We start from the raw sequence: 20,840 nt of genomic DNA on the forward strand, positions 1-20,840 counted from the left end.
TCCTTCCAGAGTGGTGTGGAAGCAGACTGTCCGTGTGGACAGACGGATGTCCGATGCACACTGCCCAAGTCACTCCCAAGCGTGTGCCTCTGCCCTTCGCTGCCTTGCCTTCTGTCTCAAGATACTGGTGCTTTTCCTAATAGATAAGCACAGCGCTTAGGAGCGAACATACCCCGTGGCTCCGATAATGCTGAGCGATTGGAAAGGGCATCCCTCCAGGCAGAGAGGAGAAGTAGGTGATGAGGTTCAGTGAAAGCATCTCAGAGAAGCTCCCCGAAGAAAGATTTGAATTTGAAACCCATCATTTACTTGAAAATCAAGTGCTGTGGATGCGCCTGATGTTCACTTCGCTTCTATTTGGTTGGTTTGGGTATTTTGGAAGCAGTTGTCCCACTGGCAATATGTAAATGAGATTTGGGGAGGGGCGGGGTTGGGGAGAGGTGCTGTTTCCCCCTCCCAGTTTCTCCTGTTTTAATTTGTGTCTTTCCCCTTCCCTTCTCAGCGTTGTCAATCGGAAGGCTCGGGCAGTGTATCCGTGTGAAGCAGAACACAGCTCAGAATTGTCTTTTGAAATAGGAGCAATTTTCGAGGATGGTAAGTGTTAGTGGGAGCTCTGTAGTAACATATATTCTGTCCCCCTCAGAATGTCTACAACCCAGAGTAAGCAGTCACTGGTTGTCGGGTTATCGGGCACACGTCCATCCCTTGACCCTTCGGACAGGAGAGAGCTGGCCCAGTTGGCTGCCAGGAACTGAACACCGGGGCAATGGGGTGGGGGTGGGGGCTACAGAATTCCACTTCTGCTTTCATCTTGATGATTGTCCAGCCCTTTGAGCTCTTATGAATCTTCGTTCAGGACATCTTTCTCCTGATGTAAGGAAGCTAGTGCCACTTGGAATTAAGAAATACTTCTAATTTGCATCCTTTGTTTTCCTCTCCCAGAGTCCCTAGCCAAGCCTCCTAAATGCGTCAGGTTTGCCAAATCTGAGTTGCAGAAGAGACCTCTTGTCAAAAAATTTTGGTTTATAGTTCCCTTGCCATTCTTATGGTTTACGTGATTTTTGCTCATTTGAATAGTATGTGAATCTCTGGATCAGGGTATTGACTTTGTGTATTGAAGCAAGGGCGTGGATTTTATCTGAGTCTTTAATATTCACACACAAGCATTTAGGAGCTCTGCCCGGCTTAATATTTCACAGATTTCTCCTTTGGTTCATTGTTTGTCTCTTTTCTCCCCCCTCCTGATTTCTTTCTTAACAGTCTTGCTCATTATGAAATTCACTGGTTGCTGTGGAAACAGTGATGCATGTGGGTGGAGCTGCCCAAAAGAGTTCTGGGGAGGCAGCGAGGATCTTAGAGGCTTGGAATGGAATGGTCGGTTAGCCAGAATGTTTGGAATATATGGAATATATCAACACAACACCTAGTGGTATCTTGTCAGTAATGCAGTGTTTGCTGGTGATTGTTTTTTAGAAAGCAATTTGCCTATTTATTTATTTAGGGAGGGGGGAGGGACAGAGGGAGAGGGAGAGGGAGAATCTTAAGCAGACTCCATGTCCAGTGTGGAGCTTGATGTGGGGCTCGATCTCACGACTCTGAGATCATGACCTGAGCCAAAATCAAGAGCGAAATTAAGCGTCAGACCCATAACTGACTGAACCACCCAGGCGCCCCACAAGTTGCCTCATTTAGAATAGATTTCTCTCTGTGTGTGATGTATACTCTTGAGAGCCAGGGACTCTTGATAGTGTCAGAAAACAAACAACACTCCCACCGGAAACCCACATATGACAGAATTACACTTTATGGAGAAATTTTGTTCTTGGAGTAGAAGCAAGATCATCCCTCTATCACCATAACACACATGCATGTAATTTTGCCAAGAGAGTGTGGTAAAATATCTGCCCTACTCCAGGCCCTTCACACGTTGGACACGACATGGCAGGACGGGACACTGAGACGGTGGTGTTGAAACCCACCCATTTGAGAAATGATGGTGAATTTTTACATCGTGTGGTGATGAGAACTGCTTGGGAGCTTCTGACATCCCTTAGGCTGTATTGTTCGTGAGATATTTACCTTGGTAGCAGGCGTATCTATTAGGATGCCTTTCACTGCAAGTAACAGAAACTGATACAACTTAGCTATCAGTCATGAAAATGGATTAGCTCATGTGGTGATTAAGTCTGGAAAGCTTGGTTAATTCTCATTCTCAGAGATATCATCAAAATCACAGTAGCTCGTCTCTGCTGAACCATTCACAGCTTGTGGACAGGGGCCTCTGGCTGGCTTCCCCAGTGGGGACAAGATGGCTGCCAGTCCGGGCATCATAGCTACACTCAACGCTCGCAGAAGGGGTGCCTCATCCTTGTGTTGTTTTTCTTAAGAATGAGAAAACTTTTCCAGAACTACTTTCTTAGTTTACCTGCCCTCATGTCTCAATGGTCAGAACCAAGTCAGATGCTCACCCTAAACACATCACTGGCCAGGACTTAGGGCGATCTGAACCACGCTGGGCGCAGGGACACCTCCTCCGGGTGCACGGACACATGAATGAGGGTTAGGACCTCAGCCAAATCCGGTTTCTGCCAGCATGGATAACAGGGGAAAGGCTGACAGATGTCAGACATGAGAGACTGGGCTTCTCTACCTCTGAAGTCCCTAAATGATTTGCAGGAGTTACACACCCACACACCCACACCCACACCCACCCACACCCACACCCACCCAGTATCTCACTGTGTTTAGGAAGAGGAGAGTGATGAGAGCAGGTAGCTATGGATTGTCAACCCTGCAGTTATTATGCTTAAGATCAGGTTGGCTTTTCTACTTGCCCTGTGCCTTTGGACAAGTTCTTTAAGTTCTCTATGGATCAGATTCTCCATCCTAATCTTCAAGAATGTCTACAAGAGTGATGCGGTGTCAGGGCAGCATTTTGGGCCACGGGTGTAGGTGGGGCTTTGAGAACAGCACAGACGTGTGTGGAGGACGTTGCCGAGCAGGGAGCCACGCTTGGCGCACTGTGGTGTGCCGTGTGTGGACCGGCTCCGTGTTGAGCTAAGGCACGCCTCCCTCAGCCTCGGCGCTCTGTAGTGCTGAGTGCAGCTGTCCAGCTCCGTCTGGGTCCCCGGCTGAGCTGTTCCTCAGTCTGTCCCTCAAGGCCAGCTGCTCCGCACATGCCTTGTCGATGTGTTGCCTGCCGCCTTCTCCTGCACGGGTATGTGAGGGTCTTATTTTCTGCGAGCGCCTTGTCTTGCGCGTGCTCCCTGTGACCCTCTGGTGGCGGCACAGAGAAGCTCGCGGACGCCGCGGAATGCATTCAGAACCTACGCGGTGACCCTCGCTGTGTCCTAGGGCTGGTTCTTAGAGGGTACAGAAAGTCAAAGGGCCTTCAACGGGATTTATTCTTTTTGCTTTGCGCCTTCATTCCTGTGCATAATTGATCTCTTGGCAGAAAATGTATAGTTCGTTGAAACTCTTATGCTTGCTTAGGGTGTCCAGTGAAGCTCTACCTTGAATGGTTTGGGGTCTTCCCTTCTGAGGACTGACACACAGTAGGACCAATGGGCAGCTCGCCCGCCCTCAGCTTCCATGGAGGAGGCGGAGCTCCGGGGGGTGGGAGGCACTGTGACAGCGCCGGCCACGGGAATGTGGCCAGGACCACCTCCTTTCTGCACACCAGCAATACTTTGGCCTCTGCAACGTCCGAGGCCTTTTTCCAGTGTTCACTTGTCCCCTGGAGCCTGAGCAGCTATCATAAATGCCCTTGCAGTATAATCCCTTTTTGTACCTCCTATGGGCAACAAAGGAAATTGGTTTATGGCTTTCAGTGGCCTTTGGTAAAGACAAAATCCAGGTCAAAGTGGCCCCTGGGCCGCGTCGTCAGTAGTTATGTGGTTTGTAATATATACAACAGGGAGAAACCCTAAAGCAGAGTGTGGGAGAGAAAGGGATCTTTGGTAATGAAGCAGCCTGATAGCTGTTCCTTGCTCTTTTGCTCTTACCATGTGGACCTGGACGTACGTTAGGAGTTTCAATTCTAGGCTGAGGATTGGTCTGTATCGCATACACATGAATGCTGAGCCGTTGTTCAGGGGAAACGCCTCCCGTGTCCCCCAGGGAGGTGATGTTTGTAAAGTCTCAGGGCAGTCTGTATTCCTGTGACTGCCATGTGGACCTTCTCTCTGGGCCTGGGGAACTCCAGAAACACGTTTGCCTGGTGACCAGTCAGTCCTGCTCTCTTTCAGCTGGCAGACCCTCCCATCAGAGTGGGGAGTGGTGTCCCTCATTGGCTGCCAGGCAGGACCGGCGGGGCTCCTCTGGTGGGAGGCTTTCTGGGAGTTGGCCATCTCTCTGCAGTGCTTCCTAGACTTTGTTCATCTCCGTGTAGGTATGTGATTGAGCCAATGCTTTGGGGAGCAGGTGTGGCCTAGATTAATCTTTGAAAACTCCTGGATTCATTTTAAAGATCTCAAATATATAAAGAATATTCCTTGAAAAACAATTTAGCATTATCTTGGCAGGTTGATTCTGTACAGACACCACAACCCAACAGTTGTTCTCCTGTACTCTAACAGTTGTACCTTTGGGAATCCTTACATGTTAAGTAAAAAAAAACAAAACAAAAAACAAAGTGAGTGCTCTATATAATGGGGTTCTGGCTAAGCTGAAATAAGCAAAATAAATAGCTTATTATTTTGAGTTCTGTACATGTGTGACGAAACTGTGTTTTAGCCATAGCTGGGGTAAGAGGATGAGAAATATGACATTCAAGCTACTGATCACCTCGAAGTGGTGGGGGTCATTAGGTGAGGGGGTAGCGGAGGAACAAACCGAGGACGAGGCCTCCAGATCAGTCAGGCGCTGGTGGCTTCCTGGTATTCACTGTATTATGATGATGCTTCATAATAAATATTTGTCATATATATTGTTTTTATTATGCTACCCCCCCCAAACCAGAACTGAGTCCATATTCTGTTCTGGAGGAAGCTCTTGTAAATTGTTCTTGTCCCTGGCTTCCGTGCCCCTGGTGTTACGGGACAGTAAATGAGGAGGGCGTGGGAAAACCACAGTGAGATTCTGCCTCATACCCAGTAGGATGAGTGTCATCAGAAACACACACGCGAACAAGCATCGGCGGGGATGTGGAGGAGCGGAGCCGTTGCGCGTCGCAGGTGGGAATGTAAGGTGGGGCACGTGGCTGCGGGAAGACGGTATGGACGTTCCTCAGACAAACGAATCACAGAGTTACCATCCAGTCCCATGGTCCCCCTTCTGCATAGATACACAGAAGACTTGAAAGCAGGGACTTAAACAGGTGTTTGACACCCGTGTTCACAGCTGCATTTTCACAGTAGCCAAAGGGGGAAGCACCCGAATGTTCACTGACGGATGAGCAGATATACGTATAATGGAATATTCAGCCATAAAAGGAATGGAATTCTGAGACTGCTCCAACGTGGGTGAACCTTGAAGGCATTATGTTAAGGGAAATAAGCCAGTCACAAAAGGCCAAATTGTGTCTAATTCCACTTACATGGAATACCTGTAATAGGCAAAGTCATAGAGACAGAAAGTAGCATGGAGGGTCCCAGGAGCCCAGGGGGGATGGGGAGTTCGTGTTTAAGGGACAGTGGGTTTCAGTTTGGGAAGGTGTAAAAGCTCTGGGGATGGAGATAGTGCTGGTGGTGACACAACATTGTGACTATTTTTAATGCCCCTGAATTGCATGCTTCCAAGCGATTAAAATGGTACCTTTTAACAGTAAAAACAGCTGTACGAGGGAGCATTGGCATAATTGTCATCACATACTGACTGGGTTCTTCAGACTGTGTGACTCGCCCAGGGTCAGGGGAGGACAGGGTGTGTGGCTTGGGCCCTTCTCGGCCCTGGCACATGGTTAGCACCCCCAGCGCTTGCTGAGTGATGGCCATGCTGTGTTTCTGTGGCATGGGAGTCTCTAAGGAGCCTCTCGGTATGGGTAGTGGAGCTCCTGACTGTCCCCCACAGGGGATTGTGGCTGGTGGCAGCCCAGTGTCAGGGAATTTGGGGAAACTATATAGTTCACTTACCCCATTCCATTCCCATGCGCACTCCCTTTGGGAACGTTTGAGGAAGGTATTTACTGCTCTTCAGTGCTAGCGGGGGTCCCTGGCCCCATACCCATTGTCTTCGTTCAGGCTACTGTAACAGACACCATAGACTGGGGGGCTTAAGCAGCAGAAATGTATGTCCCACAGTTCTGGAGGCTGGGCATTCCGAGGGGCCTCAGCATGTTCAGGGTCTGGTGGGAGCTCTCTTCCCAGTTTCCTTACGTGGTCGGGGGAGCAGGAGGGGCACTGGGAGAAGAGAAGTCATCACTTTCCTGTCTCTTCTTACAAGGACACTAATCCCCACATGGGACCCACCCTCATGACCTCATCCAACTCTCATTATCTCCCAAAGACCCCACATCCTAATCCCATCCCACCGGGGTTGGGGTTTCAGTGTATGAATCCTGGGAGGACACAGACACGCTGTTCGTCACAGCTGTCTTGCGGCATGCCCTGGCCTTCTCCCAGCATGAGGCAGGCAGGGGCTCCGTGGCGGATGGAGAGCCAGGCTCTGGGCTGAGACTGACAGGTAAGGTACGGTCCGCAGGGATAGGCACCAGGGAGATGATAAACATGGAGACCCGTACACGTTTATGTCCCTGCATTGCACAGGGCATGGACGTGGTGTATGCCTGGCACCACACTTCATGTAAATTGTCTCATTCTAGTCACTGCAGCAACTTCAAATGAGTTATTGCTTCCCCTCTTTTCGAAATGAGGAGTGTGGAAGTCAGGGGAGATGAAGTAAATCATACAGGGTTGCCCAGTCATGAAGGAGCCGGGGTTCCAGCCAGGACCTCATTTCTCCTATACTCACTGCCTCTTGGAGTCAGAATCTTCCCCCAAAATGAGGCTCTTATTTCCGAAACTGCCTGCATTAGGGTTCTGCAGAGAAAGAGACACATGGGATGTGAGTGTGTGAATGAGTCAATCACTTTCCATAGATAGCTATTGGCTCATGCGGTCGTGGGGACGCACAATCTGCAGGGAGGCCAGCGGGCTGGAGACCCAGGGAGTACTTGCAGTGTGTGTCCAAAGGCAGTCCAAGGGCAGGGTTCCCTCCTCTTTGAGGGACCCCAGTCTTTGGTCCATTAAGGCCTTCAACTTATTAGGCGAGGCCCACCCACATCCTGGACAGTGATCTGCTTTACTCGGAGTCTACTGATTTCCCTGTTCATTACATCTAAAATCTGGAGTAAAATGTAGATACCGTGGCCTCACCAAGTTGACACATGAAACTGTCGCACTGCCATTGGAGGAAGCGGTTTGATCAGCCAAGTACAGCGAGGAGCCTAGGATGGGTATTTAGGGTTTTCATGCTCGAAGGAGGGGCTGGGTCTTCACAGAGGTGGTGAGACCCTCCCAGGCCTCCTCTGTAATCTCTGAGCCACCTTCCCTGTGCCTGGGGAGGCCCAGCTGTAGGTGCTTTGCACTCCTCCATCCCATTCCCACCCCTTGGCCACTTCCAACCTCTTGGATCCTGCAAGTTTCCTCAGTCCCCTCTCTATGTTGGTGACCTTTCTCTCCTGCTCTTTGGGGAGATGGGGGCTGCAGAAGAAGCAGATGAGGTGTGGAGAAGCCCCCTGGTCTGTGAGAGGATTGGTGCAGGATTCCCGACCTCGCCTGGTTGCCCACATTCAGGCCTCCTTCACCCCCAGCTTTATGGGAAACTACCTTTCTTTGTCTTTGGTTCAGCCCGCGTCTATTAATACCTACTCTGCGTGGGAGTGGGCGTTTGTGGTGTATGGGAGAAGAGACAATGAGCACCTCCAAGGTGTTCTTCCATAAACTATTTTATGGACTCCTTGTAGCAGTCCTACAGGCTAAGTGTTGGTAACCCCATCTTGCAGGGGAGGAGTCTGGGTGGGGCCCCGGGGGTTCAGTAGTTCCCCAAGTGCACCTGGCTGGCACCCGTCAGCTGGGAGTCTCCCTTCCAGGCTGTCTGTCCCGAGCCTGGGGCCCCTTTCCATGGAGGCCCCCAAGTTGCACAACCCCCGGGAGCCTTTCCCATGGAATCCATTCCCCTCCCCTGACAGCGGCTGTTCTGGTGACATCATCAGCTTGGGGGTTCTGGAATAAGTGAGAGCCTTTAAACATCCTGCTCTGAGGACCAGTTTTGGGATAGAAATCAGTGAGAGAGCAAAGAGGGTGACTGGCTGTCGGACCACCTAGAAAGCACGTACCTTGTTTATTCGTTTATTCGTTCTTTAAACAAATCCTCATGTGCCGGGCACAGTGCTGGGGGTGCAGGGTCCCTGTGTCATGTTAGAACCCAGACTAGAAGAGGGAGAGTCACAGTCAACCTCTCTCTCTCACGCACGTGCGTGCGCACACACACACACAGAGCATGTATGGTGTATAACTGGGGGCCCTCACCTAGTCTGGAGCGCTAGGACGTCTCGGAGGGAGGGACGGCTCAGGGCTCTCTGCAGGCTCAGGTGGGGAGAGGAGCATCCGAGCTGAGGGAGCGGTGCGTGGAGGTCACACTGTGGGCTGCCGCCCGCGAGTGGCTGATGAGCTCCATGCTGACCTGCAGTCAGCATTTCCGAAGAGAATCTAGAGTGCATGGCGCACAGTGAGGGAAGTATTGTTTCGTGAAGCTTTTGTGTGGCGGGCACATGTCCGTGTGTACCGGTTTCGGATACACAGTAGCTGTTCTTCTGCAGGGGGGCGGGTATCCCAGCTGCACGGCTCCGCCGCCGGCTCCGGGTGGGTCTGCGCCACCCTCCCCCCCTCTGCACGCAGCTGCCACTTCGCTCCTGGCCATGGTCGAGGCCTGAGTGGCGGCTTGCCCACCGTTGGGGGTTATTAAATGCTTCTGTATTTTACTTCCAAACCCTGGTGCCAAGCGCTTGGACCCTGTGCCCTTTGCTTTCCAGCCTGCAGTCATTCTCTTCTGTATCTGTCATGGATATTTCTGGATACCTGCGGTTTGCCAGGCACTGCGCCCAGGTGTGTGCGTTCTAGGCCCTGCCCTCAGGAGCACCCCATCCTGTGTGGCAGACAGGTGCCCAGATGATGTCTGTGAGGCCTGGGAAGTGCTGAGGCTGGTCGAGGGAGTCTCCCCAGAGGACAGGGCATTTAGAGGTCTCTGAGAGGAAGACCACCAGGTGAAGAGGTGCGGGGAGAGGCACTTGAGGTGGAAGGCACTGCGCTGGTGGGGAGTAGGAGGGGAAGCTGGGGACTTGTCCGTGCACCCGACCAGTAGAAGCTTGGGTCTGTTCCTGTACCTGCCAGCCTTTAAGTGGGGGAATGTGATCAGCTCTGTGTTCGAGAGAGTTCACTGAGCGACTTTGCACGTGGTGGATTGGAAGGAGCCAGACAAGCAGCGGCGGGACTGGTTAGGGGGCTGCTGCAAGAGGAGTGATGGGGGCGTAGTGGCCGCGGGGCAGATTCTATAAATATCGCATGCATGGGTTTGTAACCAGACAGCCCAGGCAGGGGCCTCCTTCTCTTCGGGTTGAGCCTTTAAGATACACAGAGGTGCAGTGAATTCCACAGGAAGCAAGTACTTGGGGGCGTTTTGGTAAAAAATGATTTCTCTTACTTTTCAGTGCAAACCTCGAGGGAACCTGGCTGGCTAGAAGGGACCCTGAATGGCAAGAGGGGGCTGATTCCACAGAATTACGTCAAGCTGCTATAGTGCCGGCCGGGGAGGCCCCACGTGGACCTTGGCACCTGGGAACCTGCCTTCTTCTTCCGGGGCAGAACCCACAGCCACCTGGACACAGGAACTGCAGATCACCGATGGGCACTCCAGGGGCAGGGAGGGGGACGTACCGCTAGAGGTGGGGGCAGAGGACGGACCGCGTGGAGCTGCGTCGCTCTGTGGAGTGGGAGAAGAGTGTCAGGGTTAACAGGATGGACTTTTCACTTGTCAAGCCTCGGGACTTTGGACTGTGAGTTTTTAATTACCCAGCCCTCTGCCTGTCCAGCCTCTCCCCACCCCCGCACCCCTCGCCCCCACGGGTGATGGCTCCACCGGGCAGCTCCTTGCACACCTGCTGCTGAGATTTTAAAGGGAACTGTACTTACTCATGGTGGTGTTTGCAGCATGTGCTCTTGGCTGTGGTTGGTGTGGTGTGGAGGGGGCTGCTGCTGGCAGGCGGTGGATGGGTCCAAACCCACAGGGCAGCAGAGAGATGCTCCTTTCCAGACGGCCACCCCGGGCCCCACATTCACTCTACTTCGAGCACACTGGCGTATTTATAACAGGCTTCTCGTTGGTGCTTCTCACCTGTGTGCTGTTTCCCAAACACCACCTTTTTGCCCCAAGGTCTCTGTAAATGAAATAAAATGTAATTTACTATTTGATTTGTGTGTCATAATGTGGGAAAGAGATCGTGGAATTCATTCCCTCTGTAATGTTTTATGATTTGGCACCCAGTGCATAGAAATTCATTTTCCTCTGATGCTGGCACACGCCCACAGGTAGAATTTATCAACAAGGAGCCTTGCTTATTCACAGCAGGCTGTGTTCCTAAGGGCAGCAGCCTTCTCTGATGTGTGAAATCCTGGAGGGCCGCCTCCAGCCCCCTGAACAGGCCTTCCGCCCTGGCGTGTGCAACTCCTGAGCGGGAGTGGGGCTGGGGCTGTGCCCCCCAGTGGTTTGTGCGAGAGCCGTGTCAGTTCCATGGAGGCCCGCCCTCCTGACTCGCTTCACTGGACAACTCCGTCCCTACCCCACCCCACTCCATATTCCTTCTGTTTTCCAGGCCTCAGCACTAATCTCTCCATCTGCATTAAGCCGGGCAACGGGGCGGCCGGTCAGGCATCCAGACCATTCCTGGAGGAGCCTCAGCCATGACCCTGCCCATTAGGGCACCCCCACTCGGGAGGCAGGGGGCACTGGGATGCTTCCTCCTTCTTCCCAGGCACAGACTCAGACAGCTTCTCCTTTGTCCCCTGATCTGGAGTCCTTCGAGTGTGGAACTCGTTTTTCGGAGCCTCCCGATTCTGAAGCTGCCCCACTACAGGGCCTGCTGGGAGGCCTGGCAGGTCTCTCTTCCCGCAGGAGGGAGGCTCCTCAGCCTGTCAGACTTTGCTCCCAAGAATCGGCCACAGGAAGGACGTGTCTCCGCCTCTTCTCCAGATGAGCTGATTCAAGAGCTTGCAGGTTATCAGGTTTGAAGTCACCCACATGGACCACATAGGCTGTCAAGTTTGGGGTGATGGGTATAGAGGGGAATGGGCTTGTTGGAAAGTATCCATGTTTTACATAAAAATAAAGACAGTCTGAGTGCGATCTAATTTAGAATCCTGACCTGTGGGCCCAGGGGAGAGGACTGGGACTGCCGAGGAGCCCAGGGCCACACGACCACGGCCAGCCCCGGGGTCCTGTTTTCTGAGTTATCACTTCCTGCTCATGCCTGCTGCTTAGGGATGGGGAAAGGGTACTTGGTTTATGAGAAGGACTTACTGATGTGTCCCACGGTAAGAAAGCCCTCTGCGGGACAATCAAACGTCCGGGCACTCAGAGCGGGCTTCGTATAGTGCTGGGAGGGATCTCCTGGCAGTGTTCCTAATGGCTATCTCCCCTTGGGGCATTACCAGTAAGCCCCCCGGCACCAGGACCTGACTGCCTGGCTTGCTTATGGGAGGTTTCCATCCTGAATGGCGAGGCGCACCCTAACCTGCTGCTCCCCACCCAACGGCTGTCAGCTCCCGAAGTGTGTTTACCACCCCTTATTTGGTCAAGGAAATTGCTACTAAGTCTGACTACCTGTGTGATTTGGCGTCCATTAAATTGACTCTGTGATTCTGTTTCTGCCTCCTAAAAAGAAAATGACAGGCAGAGGTGTGGCTTGAAATGATGTAACCCAAGTGGTATGCCCAGGATATAGTATGTGTTTCGTTAGTGGGACCTGCTGTCCCCTGTATCGTTACCACTGTGACTGTCACTTGCACCTTTGGTGTCAGGGCCATTTGTATTCTGTAGGGTGCCAGTGCGGTGGTCACGAAGCCTCAGGACGTGCTGGGCGCGAGGGCTCTGCAGGTGCCTCCTGGGGCGAGCCAGGGAGGAGCGCCAGGGTGCAGCCAGGGCTGTTTGCCTCTGCCGATGGGACCGGTGTGGCCAGGCGTGCTGTAGGCTCCAGGTAGGGGCTTTCCTCGGGGTCTGGCCCAGAGTATACTTAGTAACGGGATCGTGAGGGGTTCGCTTACACTGGCCGATCATCTTTTCATTTCCCCAGATGAGAAATAGGGTGTCCTTGTTTCTGCGTTTCTGCTGCATGGGTGTGGCCAGTCCCCTGGGCATCTGCAGGGCTCTGGCCTCTCAGCCCACCTCATTCGAACTGGGGCTCCAGCCTGTGTTCATTGAGAGTCACGAGGGAGCTTTGGGCAAAAGCGGACCCTCAGATTTTGTGTTTCTGCTTGCCACGGGACTGTCTATGGGGCTTGCATCTGATTGCATCCTCCAAGGGCCTGTTCCGGAGACCTCCGTGCCTGTAAGGAAGATGCTGTTTGAGATTAGAGCCAAAGAGCTTGTGGGGTTTTCCCCCCCTTTCCTTTGTAGTAGAAGAAACATCTGTAGTTGGGGGCATGGGCGGGGGGCGGGGGGAAGCAGTGGATTATCTGTGCCTGCAACGGATGTTTAACTCATTCTTCCCATACAGCGACTGAATGAGCCAGGAGAATTGATCCCATTTTATAGATGGGAAAATGGAGGCCCTCAAGGACAAAGAGCCTTGCTCAGGTTCAGTCAGCTAATCATATGTTCTTTCTGCTGTACCATCTTGCCTCTGGGGGCCAGCCAGTGGGGGACAATGGTGGTTTTGGGTTGATTTGTACTCCCCTTCCCAAATTTGTACGCTGAAAACCTAACCCTCCGTACCTCAGAATGTGACCTCATTTGGAAATAGGATCGTTACAGGTGTAATTAGTTAAGATGAGTTCAGTACAAATGGGCCCTAATCCGATATGACTAGTGTCCTTATAAAAAGGGGAAATTTGGACACAGAGACAGATGCACAGAGAGGGAAGACAATGTGAAGAGACACACAGGGAGAAGACAGCCATCCATGAGTCAAGAAGGGATGTCTGGAACAGATCCTTCCCTCACAGCCCTCAGAAGGAACCAACCCTGCCAATACCTTGATCTCAGACTTGCAGCCATGTAAATGTTTGTGGTACCTTATACAGCGTTCCTAGAGGACTAATACAGTGGCTCCCCATGTATGAGTTTTGAGTTAAAAACAACCTATTTTGAAACTTTTTTCACTATGTTATGCCTTGGAGATCTTGGGCAAGTGAACTTGACGTCTTTCTTCTTCTGAGAGAGCACTGCCGACCCCATTGGGATGGTGTGACCAATGGTGACGTTAAGTGCCTGAAGGGTGTGCAGCCAGAAACAGAGTTTGGTAAGTGGAGATGGGAGAAGGCAGCTGGCAGGGTACCCTGGTGGTGGGAATTAGTCTCTGGCCCCCTTCTCCTCTCCTGGTCACCTGCTGCCTTTCTCCAGGTCCTTCTCCAAAGGCCAGTTCATGGTCTTTCCCTCTACATTGTCCAGCCTTTCCCTGCATTCCCAAGGCCATACTCTGCCTCTGTCGTCTTGGCCTTGTCTTTGTTCCCTAGTCACCTCGGTGCTGGGCCCCTTCTCACCTTATGTTTCCCCTCCAATCTCTCCAAGTCAGTCTTGGTGACTCCTCTTCTCAGCCAGATGTTTCCCATGACTTTTTGAAGCCACACAACTTCCCTTGCTTCCTCTTGTCCAAAGATGTTATTCCAGGAGCGAGTCACTCTGCAAATGTCTTCTCAGAAGCTTGTCAGCACTCTTTTTCCCCTCACTGGCCTGGGCAGTAATTTATTGCTACCGCACTTGGGTAACCTGACATATCCTCTAATGTTCATGTCTGCAAAAAGTGTCTCAGTCTACGGGTTTGAGGAATACCTTGGAGAATTCCTTGCTATCAGAAGATCAGCTTGATTGGAAAGCAGACTTCTGCATTTTGCCCAACAAGAGATCCACACTTTGGACTTGGGCAGTTAACACGATTCATTTAGGCAGCTCAGTGCCATGTGCTGGTGTCGCGATTTCTCCTTCCTTGGAGGATTTAGCGAATGGGAAAACACTGTAGACAGAACAACTCAGAAAGCAGGAGGCGCACAGTCCAACACAGCTCAGCCAGTGTTCGCAGCAGCTGTGACCTCTCTGGACCAGGCTGGCCCAGGGCATGAAGAGCCAAAGAAATGGGTTTTTCAGACCATGATAACCTGGAAACTGCTGTCCTGGCACCATAAATTCTATGAGAAGGCATCAGAGTAATTGCTAGTGGTATTGATTTAATGAGCCCAAATTTCACCCCTCTCCGAACCCATGTCCTTTTTGTGGATCCCTCCTATGCCGACTCTCGGCTTGACCTTGTAACCTGCTTTGGCCAATGGAACAGGAGCAAACTTGATGCAATCAGAGGCTTGAAAAGTGTTGTAGCTTTCTACTGTCCTTCTTACTAGAGCCTTGCCTTGCCTTTACCGTGAAAATATGCCCAGGCCAGGCCGCTGGAGGATGAGAAGCCACACGAAGCAAACCCATCCCAGACCAGTTGACTGCTCAACTGCAGATGCACGATTAGGGCTGACTCAGCCAAGCCTGGTCCAGACCAGCAGGACTCTCCAAGCTGATTCATAAACTCAGGAGAAATAATAGAAGGTGGTTGGTAAAACACTACATTTTGGGGTACTTTGCAGCTAACTACCTGCTACTCTGCCCTGCAGTTAGTTCCCTTTTGCTTTGGGGATATAGTCTTTTTTTTTTTTTTTTCCCAGTGGAGGAGCCCGATGTGGGGCTCGATCCCAGAACGCCAGGATCACGCCCTGAGCCAAAGGCAGATGCTTGATGACTGAGCCACCCAGGCGCCCCATCCTTGGACCACGCTGACCATTCTGATCATATTCTAGTCTTCTCTTCTCCAGTGTTGTTTGGGAAGCCACTGTTTGATTTCCAAGAAAACGGCTGCACTAACAATTGGATGACTTGAAATTAAAGTGCCAGAGATACTCGTAATCAAGTCATTTTAGTCTGTGTACACTTGCAGTTTATAAAAAGTATGTTAGCGCTGACTTTAACATTGAGGGGCATTCAACATACAGAAGCAAACAAACCCCTAATTATATATGCATCGCTATGCATAATTTCTACTGCTCTGGCGTACAGTGGCTGGCTGTCTCCCTGGCAGAGACTTCGTTCTTAGCTAATGATTCCTCAATGTGCAGCTGGATTTTTTGCGTCTGAGAGCATTTCTAGAAATTCTTAGAGTCACCCTTGTCCCAAGAATGAGTCTGCTCTAGTCAGAAAGGACATGCACTTTAAGGGTGCACAACAGTGTGGCCTCCTGCCAGTCTCAGAGGGCTCACAGCCTAAGATGGCTTTTATTTAAAGCTAGGGGCTCTCGGCGAAAAGCCTTGCCCCTTAATAGGTCAAATTCCATAAACTTTGAGAAAAAATTAACTGCATTTATAGATGTTTTATAAACAAATTTGTGCACCCAACTCTAAAGTTTAAAACATGGCCATGCTGTGTTCCAGAAATCTATTATGTTAAAATGAAGCTGAATTTGTTTAATGCTCAACTGGTCTTCTCTTTCTGGAAACAAATAGTTTGAATGATCACCAGTTAAATAACACATTAAAAATGTACTTGAGTTTATCTTCACATGTTTTCTAGTTTTAAGATGAGCTGATAATTATTTCTTGCTCTCCCGTGGTCCATATTAGTGAATGAAATCAAGGGAGCAGAGTGTGAGAAGCATTAGAGCCAGTGGGGAGCGGAGTCTCTCGTTGGCCCAAGAGGACCCAGGGTGAAGGAGCAAGAGAGGACTGTGTGGAGGAAGAACTCTGGAGTCAGAAGGGGCATCTGGTCTACTCAGGTCAGTCTCAAAGCCTGACAAACGATCAAGCTTCCCTGTGGCTGTAGAGAGAAAGGAGGCAATGTGCACACAGCGTTCAGCAGCTGTGTGGCGGGCAGTTCTTGTGAAACTGTTACAGGTTGTTTTAGCGACCCGCATATTATTAGCAGTAAGAAACAAGGCATCAAATTAGTCCCAAAAGAGTATAATTAACATGTGGCTAAAGGAGGCTCGAACGCGGGGGGAAATGTTAGTCGCTCTGTCTTGGATGTAGGCAGAAGCGCATGCTCTCAAGAGGTAGAGGGCCACAAAGTCCGGGTGTTCCTGCAGACAGCCAAATGAAATGTTTCCAGAACAACAGGTGATTAAAGTAAAGGATTTATTGTAATCTGCTTACAGTCCTTTGCAAAGACAGACATATGTTTTTGCATAAAGATATAAATTGCTTCATTTTAAACTAATTTAGTGTTTTTTAATTATATGAAGAAGTTTTGGTGAAATATGAATTGTACCAAACCAAGATTTTTAAGAGCAATATGGTACAAAAATAAGAGCAGACAGACAATTTGGACTGGGACAGGCATTCAACAGTGAATTTAGAATATGGCTTTGCTGTTTAATCAAGCAAAGTTACCTGGAGACACATAAAGAGCCAGTAACTTTGTTAATATAAAAAGCTGATGCAGACTGTCTCCATCCCAAACCTGGTTACACTGAAATTCCAATTTCATAAAACGTAAGTCTGAGCTAAAAGCTGCTCTTGTAAGCCAGTTCTTTTCTAGAAACTCCCAGTCTGCATGCTGTGTATTTATCACCTTCCAAGTGTGGCTTTCATATTGCTGTGCATGTAAGTTGACTGTATTTAAAGATCTGCCTATAAATTAAATTACTGAAACTGCAAATTATGTAAGAAAAACTCCTCCCTCTGAATGCAGCTTTCACAGGTTCCCCTTGCATAAGGCAGGTGTCTTCTGAAAGACAAGGTAATGTTGCCTGCATGGTGAACCCTGGAGAAAAGTGTGGATCCCAGCGCTGCCTTCTGGCCTTGAGCTTTCCAGCGACAGCTTTTAGGTTCTGGAAAATACTGCGATTTCACTGAGTACCTGATGACTATCATCACTTTTAAAAGATTAATTTGGCCTCTAGTCAAAGTCGTTTATTTAGTGCAATCATATTGTTAAGTTTCCCCAAAGATAGATAGGTTTGTGATTTGGGGCAAGAGAAAAGCCATAAATTGCATCAGTGCCAAACAGATTAATGAATTAAAAATTTTAGTGCCACTGTCTTGCTTATATGATCTGTAATTTTTTTTCCCCAAAACTGTTTGTTTATGTATAAAATTTTTAAAACCTACCTTTTAAAAATCTAAAAACCCTCTAATTATCGTGCGGTCTCCACGCCATTCTGACTGAACCGTGCCGAAATGCATCTTCCCAGTGCGTCCTGCAACAGCCTATGTGTCCCCATGACCAGTTCCGGGAGTGCAAGACCCTTTCTGAGATCAGAAGTGAACATGGCACCTTCTACAGATGTAGAGTGCGCCTGGCATTGCCTTCCCAAAAGAGAGAATGCGATTTTCTAAAACGGGATGAGACTGTGCTCTCTGGGCCATCGCATTCCCAGCCCCGCGCTCCTGGCGCGGACTCCGCTTCACAAGGAACGCAGAAGAGGCCGCTCCCCTAGAGCTGCAGCCCTCCCAGGACCTTCGCTCACATCTGTGTTGTCAAATGACACCTCTGAGGAGCTGCAGACACCACAGCACATCGCTCCCCAACGGGACGCAGGATGGAGCAGAAGCCGGAGAACGTGCTCGAATCCCACGAACACCCCCAGCGGGAGACCAAAGACAAAACAAAAGTACAGAAAAAGTAGAAAGGCTTAAAGACAACCAAAGAGGTTTAAGTGTGGTTATTTACAACAGAGACTGTAAAATGGTAAATCAGATATGAAGCTAAAAAAGGCACAGCTTTCCCTTTCTTAAATACACTGTAAACGGTTCATTATGCATGCAGAACATTTCACTTTACAAAAAAAATTTTTACCTTGTTTGTTTAGACAAAGATAGTACTTAAATAGTCTCCAGCAAAATAGAATTCTTTCAAAAATACTTTCCCCTTCATCCTATCAACCATTAAAGTTTTTTTTTTGTTTTTGTATGTGTCTCATTTACAAAAGTTCCTTACACCTTAGTTCAGGTCCTTCACAATTTATACATACAGTAATGTACAGCACAGCAAAAGACTGCAAAAAATCATTTGTAAAGCCAACACAATAGATACTAGAAATTGAAACCAAGGCATTTGTTTAACATCTTATCCGTTCTAATTAAATAATAAATGGACGCTAAGGGGTGTATACCAGTGATGCAGAAGACCGTGGGCGGACAGGAACCCCCGAGGGGCTGCTGTTCCCCTCCACGTGCTCTGTTACTACACAACAGGAATCTGGATATATTTTTTCTTTTTTTGTGTTTTTTAAATAACAAAAGAATATTAATGCCCCATATTGACTATACGTTTTATGTGCAACCAAGGGTAAGCTGTAAAAAGTTCGTTAGTCCTTGAACCCTTTTAAAACAAGCGAACGATACCAGAAACTACATGGCATAGTTAAAACTTCCATCTGTTAAAATATCAAAATCAGAGAGTTATTGACTAGATATGGCTTTTCATCCAGAGGAACAGGAACGTGTTTCTAAGCGCTGGGGCTCGGAGAGGGAAGAGTCCTTCCGACTGCTCAGGTCTTGCCAAATCCATGTCACGCTGCTTTCCCGGCTCCAAACCCTTGACGTGATTTTAAACTTGAGAAACTGGTGAACAAGTAGGAATCAACCATCACATGTTAAAAATCGGATTTCTTGGGTCCTTCGTGGGTGTAGAACAGCATGGGGAAACTTAAGGCAAAGCTCTCCTGGTGAGACGTCGTCCGTCACTTCCTGTGAAAGTAAAGGGGCTTGGCGTTGCCGGACTCCACCTTTGGCAGCTGGTCGCTGATGATCTCCACCAGCATTGCGGGGAACTCCACTTTCAGTGCCTGCGACTCTCGGAAGGTGTAGAAGCAGAATTCCAGCAAGTCGCTCACCAGCTGCAACACAGACAGGGACATGACATTGAGGCCTCCTTTCCGTCCCTGCACCCTGCCGTGTCCTAACTCTGGCGTGAGCTCGAGCAGCCTTCCGAAATCCGAGCAGGGAAGCACGTCTGGGACGCTGCCGGATCTGGCTAAGTCGTCTGTTTGGGGGAGGAAGGGTGCTCACATCACTTGTCATGGAGGTGCCTTTCATGCAAAACAGATTCGGCCAAGAGCTGAGTAACTATCGAATACCGACTCTACCGGCGGCAACGGGGTCAGAGTTCGGAGTGGCTGGGGCGCTGAATTGCTCTCACCAAATTCTCGTAAATGTGTGAATTCGGTCTCTGGGCACTGGCGATGGGCCTGCCCCAGGCTCTCAGGTGGACTGGGGGGGGGAGAGGCAGGGGCTGGCTCAGGGCCTGCCTGGCAGAGGCCCAGGACAGTGGGGGGCAGGACGCCAAACCTTTGCTGTCATGTGTCCTACTGCCTCTAGTTCCGGGTGGGCCCTGCCACCTTCCCTCCTTCAGCTTCTCACCCTGAACTGTGGCCACCACGAGCTCTATTAAGGTATAATTGATACGTAACATTGTGTAAGATTAAGGTGTCCAATGGGTTGATTTGACACTTATGTGACACAATAAAGGTGTTAATCATTTTGCAATATATAATTCCCATTTCTTTTTCTGTGGTGAGGCTATTTAAGGTCTACTCAGCAACTTTCAAGTACAAAATACAGTAGTAACTATAATTACCATGCTGTACATTCCATTCAAAGAACTTATGCTCTCAGCACTGGAAGTTTGGGTCCTTTGACCAGCATCTCCTCATTTCCCCCATCTCCTAGTTACCACCATTCTACTCTGTTTCTGTGAGCTTGGGCTTTTTTAGATTTCATGTATGAGTGATACTGTAATGGATTATAATCTTTCCCTGACTTCACTTAGCATACTGCCCTCAAGTTCCATCCATGTTATCACCAATGGCGGGACTTCCATATTTCTCACGGCTGAATAATATTCCAGTGTGTGTGTGTACTTCTTATCCATTCTCAACCACTTTCTGTTTCAGCCTGACGGAGAGAGAGAGTGCAAGCAGCAGGGACAACCTCTCGGACTGCTTGGTGGCCCAAGGACATTTTCCATCCTCCTGGGACCTGAACCACTCCCAATTCTGTAAGTTAAAAAAACCCATCCAGGAATGCAGTATACCATTAATTGCACACCCCGCTGTAGGAAAAATGAGTTTTGGTCATTTCTCACTGTATTAAAGGAGACAATATACATACCATAAAATCACTCTAGTCTTAAAATGATTCTGGTGAAAATACATCTGTAACTTTCCCTCAGAGTTGTTTTTTTTTTTTTTAACTTAATTAGCAACCTTAAGGACAGTAAATAACTGCATTAGGTAAAGGCCTTTAACAACAAACCAGAAATCAAAAAAATGTCATAAGGAAAAATAGCCGGTGCTTCTGTTTGTGCCTGTGTGAGCCCACAGGCTGAAGAGGGACGTTTCCCTAAGGAGGTTTCAAGGATTGAGAACTTTAAGAAGTGTTCTTCACACACAGAACGTTGGGGCCAAACAAGCTGGAAAACAGCACAAGCCACTGTCCACTCTGGGCACGTTCGCACTTCCGAGCTTGCCTTGTGAATGCTGAGTCTGTTTCTGCATCTGTTAGGGGTCTATCTGCCTCACAGGGTTGTTCAGGAGGACTGGATGAGTGACTGGGACGGAGGATACCAGTTCTCAATCAAGATGTGGAGAACTATTGCTGGTAAAACCCCTCTGATTTCATCTTCCCGAGGGGTCCCAAACTCCTTCAAACATAAAACAT

General features: G+C 49.5%; 2 protein-coding genes and 1 long non-coding RNA gene across 6 annotated transcripts in view; 2 read left to right on the forward strand and 1 right to left on the reverse strand.

Moving 5' to 3' along the window:
* Positions 1 to 10,406, forward strand: part of ARHGAP10 (Rho GTPase activating protein 10) — a 308,238-nt gene extending 297,832 nt beyond the window's left edge. For both annotated transcript variants that reach the window (XM_008685462.2, XM_008685463.2), the window contains 2 exons: positions 503 to 594; positions 9,647 to 10,406. In XM_008685462.2, coding sequence (XP_008683684.1) covers positions 503 to 594; positions 9,647 to 9,735 — 181 coding nt within the window. In that variant the 3' untranslated portion in view covers positions 9,736 to 10,406. The remainder of the gene's footprint in view (positions 1 to 502; positions 595 to 9,646) is intronic.
* Positions 10,250 to 20,840, reverse strand: part of NR3C2 (nuclear receptor subfamily 3 group C member 2) — a 337,533-nt gene continuing 326,942 nt past the window's right edge. For 2 of the 3 annotated variants that reach the window (XM_040626348.1, XM_008685464.2), the window contains exon 9: positions 16,298 to 19,018. In XM_040626348.1, the coding sequence (XP_040482282.1) occupies positions 18,863 to 19,018 (156 nt within the window). In that variant the 3' untranslated portion in view covers positions 16,298 to 18,862. Of the gene's footprint in view, positions 10,373 to 16,297; positions 19,019 to 20,840 lie in introns of those variants that run through there. The other variant, XM_040626349.1, reaches the window with a different exon arrangement.
* Positions 19,025 to 20,840, forward strand: part of LOC103658010 — a 35,210-nt gene continuing 33,394 nt past the window's right edge. Inside the window, exon 1 of the long non-coding RNA XR_005833898.1 lies at positions 19,025 to 20,178. This is a non-coding gene — a long non-coding RNA (uncharacterized LOC103658010). The remainder of the gene's footprint in view (positions 20,179 to 20,840) is intronic.

The sequence above is a fragment of the Ursus maritimus genome, unplaced genomic scaffold (assembly GCF_017311325.1).
Source record: "Ursus maritimus isolate PB19 unplaced genomic scaffold, ASM1731132v1 scaffold_11, whole genome shotgun sequence".
Lineage (NCBI taxonomy): Eukaryota > Metazoa > Chordata > Mammalia > Carnivora > Ursidae > Ursus > Ursus maritimus.